Below are 10021 nucleotides of genomic sequence, written 5' to 3'. Positions count from 1 at the left end.
TTTTTTACATTTTTAAAATGTCGTAATAATCATATTAATTTATTGGAGTTCCACGTACGGCAAAAACAAATTGAAGTCGTCAAGAATTTGACTCAAAGTTTTTGTTCAATTCTGCTGAACTTGAAATTTCGTAAGATTTCAGACCCACCGAATTTTTATTTCCAAAACACTTTTTTGAATAAATCCCCCTCAAACCTGTCAACTTTCTACTAATTTCACATTTAAAAACAAAGAACGGGGCACTTCTAATCTATCTCAATGCGTATTTAGCTGTCATCCTCTCATAACCATTCATCATTCAAACAACAGCCCACCAAATAAGTTTGTTTTCTAAAATGTTTCCAACTAATCCTCTTACGACAATCTCTGTTGTCTTTTTTGCTACTAATAACTTCAACTTTCACGTCACCAATTCGAACACATTCTTCAACAAATAACGGCATCAAAGTGAAGCTCGCGCACGCCAGAGTCGGTTTTAATCCACCCACCGGTCCCGATTAAGAATACACGGGAAAAGACAAAAGCAAAACGAGGCTTTAAAAGTCATTAAGAGTCGGCTGCCGCTATCCAAATGGGAGCTACTTGTCCTCTCAAGTATAAAGATAATGGCCTCGAGTCCAAATGACACTTGAGAGAGATGAAACATGACAGTAGCAGCCAGTCGAGCCTGTTCTCACTGCCCTTCCCTTTTTTTATTTTTTATTTTTTTAAAGACTTCTCGTAATAATAACCAACGGAGCCTTGAAAAGGGCTTCGGAGCCCTAAATCATAATGACGAATGACGTGACAGCTGTCAATCCAAAGACATGGCTTTTCAAAATCGGTCTTTCTTTCAGGCTTGGCGGGATGCACGACGCGATGCCTCGGTGTGGACCGCACAACCTGCTGGCCCTCCTGCTGCTGCTTCGCGCCGTCAGCCGGGGTGAGTCCAAACCCAACACTGACGATCACTCAGCTTCAGTCCTGGTCTTTTTGTTCGTCACGCCAACGAGGTCAGTCGGTTGTTTATGAGTCCGTCACGGAAGAAGGAATTAGCCGCCTTAAACCAAAGCGCAAACGAACATCAGTCACAGCCATCGACAGAGCCGTCAGTCGTAATCGCTCGGTCGCCGTCATCGGCTTTGCAATTAGCGTCACGGAAACAACTCTAGTTAATCTCGACGTTTCCGTCTTATGGTCCATTTTGCTCCAATAATATAAAGCCATGGCGGCTCTCTCGCCACCCAGACGCGAGTTTAGACGGCTTAGCGCTTCAAAGGGAAAACCATCCATCCTTTTAATCTTTGATTATTATTTTTTTTAATTTCCAATCCGCTCATTTTGACAGCAACTCAAAGATTTTTTTTTTTTTTTTTGCACTCTTGATAAAATTAAGACAGGGAGATGGCATGCTTATCGTCGCTGTCGGATCATTTTTGCTGCCTGTCAGCTTATTTGTCTGCTTGCAAGTTTTCTACATTTATTATTCACTCCTGGATTACCAAACTTTTTTCACATCAGTCCCCAAACTTGAAATGTACAAACTGACAAACTACATTTAGTGTCACCAATTTGTCATGCAGTGATAATTCAAATTATGCAAAAAATCATGCGGCAATTAAAGATTATTTTGATCATTGATGAATCTGCCGATTATTCTGCTGATTAATCGATTAATATTTTTTGTATTTTTTTATGTGTGATCATTTCACATTGACATGAATTAATGATGAACCGGTTAAAGCTATGATCTGTTAGATGTCAAAAAATAACCAAAAATATTGATCATTATTTACCAAAATAAAAGCACATTTTTATTTTGTTGTAACACAAAATTTAATGGCGAGAAGCTGAAATTTGGAATATTTAGACAATTCTGAACTCAAATCAATCAAACATTTATCCTATAATAATTATCAATGAATTTGATAGTCGATTAGTAGTCGATTAATTAAATAATCATCGTAAATGTCCTTCTTGAGACGAATATAAACGCTATCCTGTCAATCCATTCACTGGACTTGCACTACTACCTGCTTTGGGCATGTGTCGTACTCCTCCGTGTTCTGCGTCGCTTCCAACTCGTTTGGTTCCTCCCTCGTGTTGTTTATGTTTTTGGTGGAAGTGAGAAAAAGCGACAGACTTGCTGGCACCGCCAGTCGAGACTCAGTGTCCCGGGCAGAAGGGTGATGAGAACACAACTCTTGGAAAGCCTGCGGTTACATCCGCCAGGTGGTTCGCTTTATGCCACCGCGCCAAGTCAAGCCGTCCATTTTTTTTTTTGGTCTGAGGAACCAAATTGCTCCTACTAGAATATGTCAGAAAACCTACCGGATCATTTCTTCGATAGAATTGCTGTTTGGAGAAAATGTGACTTCCCAGACTTGCAAAGAGGTTGCGAGGGCATGTTTGGAATGTTTGGAATGTTTGCGATCGTGAAGCGTCGCACTAGATTTGAACTTTATCGTCTCGCCTCCGACGCCACAAACGGTGGCAGCAAACCTCCCTTTGAGTCGCTGCGTCGTAGCGACACGGCAGACAGACCTTTTAATCACTCGGTGGCATGGGACTTGAAAAGCTCCCAAAAATGTGTGCTCCTCAGCAGGTTGTGAGAGGTGAACTCCAAAGGTTTTGTTTTTTTGACTTGAAACTGCGTCAGCGTGACCGAACTCCAACCTTGAGTGACGTCCACCCGGCAGAGCGCGTCGATGCGCATTCACACGAGGTCACCCGTTACGGACGGTCGGCGTGCTCGGCGTCTTCGTTAAATGCGCGCATGCGGCAAAAGCATCTGCACTGCAGCGCTGATCAAACGTCTCTTCTCATTCAACATGCATGAAACGGAGAGGCGCCTCAGATCTTGTCTTTTGAAAAGCCCACCCTCCTTATGCACATATGTGGGTGGGTGAGTGTGCGATAGGCTTGCGTTTCTTCTTCGTAAATTCCGATGCGGTTTCTGAAATCCCGTAATTGGAGTCCGACTCTGATCCAATACAATTTTCCACAACAACATCCTCTATAATTAACGTATGAATGCAAGTCAGTCGATTATTTCAGGCGATTACGGGTATGATGCGTTCGAGCACCTAATGAATTACGACCCGATTAATATCTGTCATCAGAGTTTGTTTGTATCATTGTTTGCTTTTCGTTTCCCGACAAGCATCAATTTGCACAATTAACAAGACGGCAACATTTCCGGCTAGAGGATGAAGTTGACCGACGTGGGGTGTAAATCGCTAAAACGAGACTCGGGAGTGGAAATGCACTCTGGCGGCTGTTGAAATGCCATTTGGACTCACCTTGCGCGACACGCGGGAAGGCTCCCACGCGTCGCTTGATAATTCCAAAGACCTCGAATGGCCAGACAGATGGGTGACGACACGCAGAAACATGCGGCACGGCAAGAAGAGCCGAGTCCCGTTCACATTTAAAATGTCTCTCAAGACATTAAATCTCGTGATCACTTTTCTATCTGAATGCCGATTTCGAACACTAGCAATAAGCGCCCTCGCTAGTTGATGTTAATCACCTCTGAGGAAGAGCAATGCGTTTTTTGTGTTTGTTTTCTCCTCACCCACTTGCCATCTAATTTGCTGATTTCTGGAGGGAATTTGCAAATTAATTTCATTTGATTTTCACTGCGCAGCTCACAGCTTGCCAGGCGAGAGATAAAACACCCGCATGGCGTGCACAAGTGAGTGGCATTGTAAAGTTTGTTTGACTCGCCACAAAGTTGGGAGTAGAAGGTGAGAGAATCCGGCAGATGGATGAAAGAGTATTGACGGAGCCCATCTGGAAAAAGAATACACCTGTCGAAAATCTCTGTCTTCCAGGACGGCTCTTTATTGCGTGTTTGTCGATGGCTGTGTTTTAAGATGACGGGGGCACAAGTGTTAGCAAAAGATCAGCGCCACATCCTCTAGGGGCTCCGAGCAAATAGCGAGACAGAAGCCAGGCTTTTAAGTTTGCCACAAAGTCTACACCAAAGTCGTAAGAGCGACTCTTCGATTTGTTTTCTCATCCTTTCAGTGGTTTTCATTATAATTGCTAGCTAGGTTATCATTTGTACTTATCAGATATGCGTGATTAAAATGCGGTAACCTGATGTAATTTCCCAAATTTTAATTGAACTCGTATCAATCATGCATGTTCTAATTAAATGACTTTTTTGGCGGGGGAATTTCCCCTGCGTTTTTAGTTGTCCCCCAGGGATCCATTCAAGGCCCACTGTTTTTTTTCATCTTTACTTGCCCTCCTTGGCAACAGTATTGAAATATTCTCAATACAAAGTATTCAATACTGGAATCAATACAACGCAATAGTTGACTTTTACATAAGAGATTAATGAGTGTCTGATTTCCTTTTCTTGCTTCCACTGAACTTCAAAGTTGTCGTGAAAGAACAAGCAGTCATTGTCAACGCAAATCCTCTTCTTCAAATGGATGTTGATTTGAAAAGGGATTTGGTGGTTTGCGGAAGGAAGAAGTGTTGTCAGGAAATGGAAACCAGTGCCGTGTTTACGCTCTCCATGTTTGCAAGATGCATCTAATCGCTCTGAGAGTTCAGCCGACTCAATATCTCCTCCCACGGTGCAACCTTTTCTCCTGTTCTTTACCCTATTGACGTCTTTTATTCTATCCCATCCCTTTTTTTTCCTTCAGTCATTAGTCAGTGCTTTAGATAAGCTCTCATGTTCCTTTGTACACCCCACCAAGGACGTTTGGAATAAAGCAGCCGACGACGCAATGCAGGCATTTGGCAGCATTACACAACCATTTCTGCTGATTGAATTCACATTTTAAAAATGAAATACATGGATCAACACTGCATTGAATTCAAATAAGTGTTGACGTTTACCACACGATAGCAATAATAACAATTGATTGAGTCAACATTTTACTCCGTTGGAAAGAAATGATCACTGAAATCGTTCCAACCGAATTTATTTGAAGCATATTGATCAAAATGTCTCCACTTTTGTTTTGTCGCTTTGTTTCCTTTGTGAAGGTCCCTTGTCCCATCTGGTAAAATGGACTTTCACATGCAAAGCACTTAAGCTTTAATAGCTTCAAGGTACTTAAAGCTTTATCCGCTTTGACACCGGGGCTCCCTTTAACATCCACCACTGTGAACTCTACTCCCTGCTTAATTGACCCTTTCTTCACGATGACGGACAAATTCACTGGCCCATATTTATCTAGCAAACACTCATGATGTTGCTCGATGGTCACCGTTTTGAAGTCCAGGGTATCTCATCTTCAGGCTTAAGCGACGCAGATCCTGTGGTGAGCATGCATAAGGTGACCCATCAGGTCATCAGCGAGGAGCTTTCCAAGACGGTGCTGCTCCCCTGTCTCTTCACCTTGCGCCCCGGGGCCGCTCCAACCCACGAGCCGCCCCGCCTCAAGTGGACCAAAATTTGGGGCCAGCGAGGCTCGGACGGCTCGCTGAAGGAGCAGTCGGTCCTGGTGGCCAAAGACAACGTCATCAAGGTAGTCGTCACGCACAAGAACCAATGGGGTTCTTGATATTTGAATAATCAGTCTTCTTTTTCATCTGTCAGGTTAAGAAGGCTTTCCAGGGTCGGGTTTCCCTGCCCGGTTACAGCGGCAACCGATACAATGCAAGTCTGGCTCTGACGGGCTTGCGGTCCAGCGACTCGGGCCTGTACCGCTGCGAGGTGGTGGTGGGCATAAACGACGAGCGAGACACCGTCCCGCTGGAGGTCACAGGTCAGTGCCGTGTAAAAAATGAAGTGGAATCTCATAATTCTGCTCAGTACTTGTCATTATGCTCGTGGGCGGAGCCTGTTGCTAGGCAGATATGGATGTAAAACATTACGAGAAAAGTTGATTCACTATAAAACCAGATTTTTGAGTTTAATCATAAATATCACACTTAATGGGATGGTATTAAAACACAGCCCAGCGCACTGGCTTGTTTTTATGATCTTCTATCGTGTTTTATGCCGTTACGATATGATGAGCGGTGACGTCCGCGGTAATTACACCATTTAACCGTCATTCAAGTGCGCCTCTTTTCGGCCTCCACTAATTATTATTGCAATTTAACACTTTGCTCTTTGGTTGTGTGCGGCCGGCCCTTTTGCACTGGTGGTCGGACACTATGAATAATAACGAGGCGTCGCGCTAATGCGGCTATTACCCTCAGGCTTGTTTACGGTCCGCGTAACACGACAATGAGGGAAAGAAAGGTGAGAGAGCTCGAACCCGTTAAAAATGATTCTCTCGAGCCGACCAAGTCCGTGCATGAAATGAAAGCGAAAGCCGACAGGTGTTAAAAAAAAAAAAAAGAAGAAGAAAGATCTCATCATGGCATCTTAACATCGGCTGCTATGTACGTTGCTAAGGAGAAAAACAATGTTCCATTTTTTTTACGTCCAACAATTGATTAGCGAGCTTCGAGCGCTACCGATTCACACAGACGCCAATTACATCGCTAGCGAAGAGTTGCCGTCCCCACGGTTCGCTCTTAATTGGCCGTCAAGCTAGCCTTCGTCACGCAAATGCTTGTTTTCAAATGTAACCATTAGCAGTTATTGATACCGCTTGGCTGTATCAATAACTCGCGCTCCTCCTCGGATTTTGCCGCTTTTAATTTCCCACACGACGCCTCACTCACTCTTGCCTGCTTAGCTTTTCAGCGCACGTATTTTCAAGTCAATCGTATGTCTCTTAGACATGACGCTATTGATTGTTCCAGTCCCTCGTGGCCATGCGGGGGATCCGGTTTAACCGGAGAACAGGCAGCCTCGGCTGAAATTGCATTCTAATTGACAAGCGCATTGTTTTCCAACCTTTATTGAGCCAAGAAATGTATTTTGTATTCTCGCGCTACCCCACTAAACAAAAATGTCACGGGGATGTACGGAAATAATCCTGATCTTGTCTCAATTTACCCACATATGTACTCGGTTCGTTTCAACGTAGCTGAAAACTGAAATTGTACAGACCTTCGAAGATTTAGTTGTCATGCTCAAATAGAGATGTTGCTTTGGATACATCTTATACAGGCTGGAGATCAGATCCACCGATTCCACTGCGCTGAGGAAATACTTCAAAATACAATTGCGTTGCCGAGGACATAAATTACATACCCGATGACAGCTGCAGGAATATATTTTTACTCCGGAGAGCCAAAAAGTCTTCATAGTGTATATTCATAGTGGCCTCTCGGAAAAATACGATGATGTGTGCGAACACACTTTAGCTCGCTCAAGCACACAGTTGGATTTGAACAGCCTCGATATTTCTGCAAAAAGTACGGCCCTTGAGGAATTCCAATGCCGATAGCCCGGAGTGCTAATGGCCTCGCGGCAACCCGACTCTCCATTTCACACGGATCCTTGTCATCTTGCTGATAAAATCACCGGACACCCGTTTCATGTCGATCGTCACGGGAACGGAGCTACGAGCGAATATCGGAGGTGACGGAAAGCGATTTTGTTCTAATTTAAATGGAAAATCCGGTTTGTGGCTTTTCACAGTTGTGGAAATTGCACCTTACTGTGTTCCTAATTGCAATGAGCGGCCACCATCTGCATTGATCAAGCAAGGTCGCAAGCGGGTCGACTCAGTCTGGAAGCAAACGCTCGACTCAGACATGACCTGAAAGAGCATTTTGGCTAATAAGCGAGCCGGATAACAACCCTCATGTGGACGCTGGGGACGTGGCTAACGAGCGCAAGTGTGGCCAGGTGTCAAAGTCGGAGAGCGGTCAGCGATGATGACACACACTGAACGTAGCGTCAGAATAACAAGTCAAGTCAGTCCCCAGACTTCAACTCTAACGAGCATATGCCATTGAAAACGAAGGTGAGCGGAGCCATGCAGCAAGGTGACATTTGTTTGTTTTTTTATCAAGTGGCTGTCTGATGCAAATATTCTCCAGCGGCCGCACAGATGGACGTACGTGCTCACGTTTGAACGTCTCTCTCGGCTTCCAGGCGTGCTCTTTCATTACCGCGCCCCCCCCGACCGTTACGCCCTGTCCTTCGCCGACGCCAAGAAGGTGTGCGCCGAGAACTCCGCCGCCATCGCCACGCCGGCTCAGCTGCAGGCGGCCTTTGCCGACGGCTACGAGAACTGCGACGCCGGGTGGCTGTCGGACCAGACCGTGCGGTGAGGCTCGTTTTTTTTTTTTCCCTCATCCGACTCACTGCAAATAATCGGGTTGAACGAGAGATGCACAGAAAGGCTTAGCTCCTCGTTAGAGAACAGGAAGTAGTAAAGTCGACGCTATATAATGATTATGACAACGGCAACAAAACTAATGGCGGCCATCGACTTTATATTTCGCGAGTACGAACGTCAGCACTCCGTGATTGCCCCTCACGCCGTGCTTGCGCACACATTCCAACACCGTGAGTCGTTCCAGCCCGTCGGCATTAGTGCCTCATATTTACATTTTAATTACACTTTACTGCCGTCGTCAAGGAGACCGACTGGCAGGTTGTTTTTTTGTTGTTGTTTTTTCCCCCCCCCTTTCCGCCGGTTTCCGTCATACTCCCCACGATCCCACTGGGGACACGGCTAATTGGTTCGCGTTGAGAAGGCTCAAAGTGAACATCAGCCAAGTCGCCAATTAATAGCGAGGCTGCCATCGATTTATCGGCTGGAGGGGGCTGGGAGGAGAGACCACTCCCTTACAGAGAGACTCTGAGAAAGCCTATAGTAGTGTGTGTTTGTGTGTTTGCTTCATCCAATGTCTTTGTGGAGCCCAAACAAAATCTTTTAATCATCCCCCGTGTGAAAGAACAGCTAAAGCCGGCGCCGAAATACGGATCACCAAAACACCGGAGGAATAGCAAATGCTTTTAACCTCTCATTGACTTCCCACCTTGGCCTCCCTTGAGTGTGAAGTGTGTTTAGAAACAATCGCCAACCGAGATGGATGTTCAGTATAATTATTCAACACTAAAGGGAACGACTTGTTGTTTTCTAATTGCCTCCAGCGTGTTGTGACATGTTATGAATGGTGCACTTGCGCTTTATTACACCACTGGGGGATGTCTTTTTTTTTTTCACGGGAAATTTTCATTTTCTTTCTCGGGCTAATTTTGAAATAATATAGGATTCAAGCTGAGGAGATAATGAAGGTAATTTATCTTGGAAGGAGTCTTCACATTGGAACCTTAATAAAGTGGTATTATAGGGTCGCCATCCATCCACCGCAAAATCGAAATTTGAAACTGAAAAACAAATTAATCATTAATCTCATTTTGAAACATTTCATCTTCCTCACTTTATCGCTTCACTCAGTGTTCAATTGCAACTCTTTTACGAAATCACTGTTTTGGGTTCACCTTCTCTTGCCGCGCTCTGCAGGTATCCCATCCAGTCACCTCGGCCCGGTTGCTATGGCGATCGTGACGACTCACCCGGCATCCGTAACTATGGCAATAGGTTCCCGAACGAGCTATTTGATGTCTACTGTTTTGCCAAGCGGCTACAAGGTAAACGCCCGGTGGCCTCCACCAGGATTGAATGATCTTTGACCCGGTTGGGCTGTGTGGATTATTTCGAGCGGTTCTGGTTTTGTCTCCGGTGCGCTGTGGTGGTGACATCACCATTTTCTCCCTCCCAGGTGAAGTGTTTCACTCCACAGTGGAAGAGAAGTTGAATCTGGCCACAGCTTCCGCCCACTGCCAATCGCTGGGGGCCCAGCTGGCTACCGTGGGCCAGCTGTATCTGGCCTGGCAGGCCGGCCTGGACCAGTGCGACCCGGGCTGGCTGGCCGACGGCAGCGTGCGCTACCCCATCAACGTCCCGCGGAGGAACTGCGGCGGGGACGAGCCCGGCGTGCGAACGGTCTACAGCAATCCCAATCGCACCGGCTTCCCCGACACCACGGCCATGTTTGACACTTACTGCTACCGAGGTACTGTGTGTGTGTTTGGGGCGGGGGAGCAAATTTCCATACAAATGCAAATTCATTCCTATGAGAGTATTTCTAATTCCACAACCAAGTAAGAATGATTGACATTTTCTATCCCAAGGCGTCACGTCATAAAGCTTGT

At 45.5% G+C, this 10021-nt stretch overlaps 1 protein-coding gene across 1 annotated transcript in view; it reads left to right on the top strand.

Annotated features, from left to right (window-relative positions):
* Positions 1 to 840: 840 nt before the first annotated feature.
* ncanb (neurocan b) overlaps positions 841 to 10021 on the top strand; it is a 35550-nt gene continuing 26369 nt past the window's right edge. Inside the window, exons 1-6 of the mRNA XM_061298340.1 lie at positions 841 to 922; positions 5245 to 5474; positions 5546 to 5714; positions 7949 to 8123; positions 9330 to 9457; positions 9589 to 9882. Of these exons, the coding sequence (XP_061154324.1) occupies positions 847 to 922; positions 5245 to 5474; positions 5546 to 5714; positions 7949 to 8123; positions 9330 to 9457; positions 9589 to 9882 (1072 nt within the window). The 5' untranslated portion in view covers positions 841 to 846. The remainder of the gene's footprint in view (positions 923 to 5244; positions 5475 to 5545; positions 5715 to 7948; positions 8124 to 9329; positions 9458 to 9588; positions 9883 to 10021) is intronic.

The sequence above is a fragment of the Syngnathus typhle genome, linkage group LG14 (genome assembly GCF_033458585.1).
Source record: "Syngnathus typhle isolate RoL2023-S1 ecotype Sweden linkage group LG14, RoL_Styp_1.0, whole genome shotgun sequence".
NCBI lineage: Eukaryota > Metazoa > Chordata > Actinopteri > Syngnathiformes > Syngnathidae > Syngnathus > Syngnathus typhle.
The sequence above is the reverse complement of the archived record's forward strand: the minus strand, read 5'-3'. Positions and strand labels throughout refer to the sequence as shown.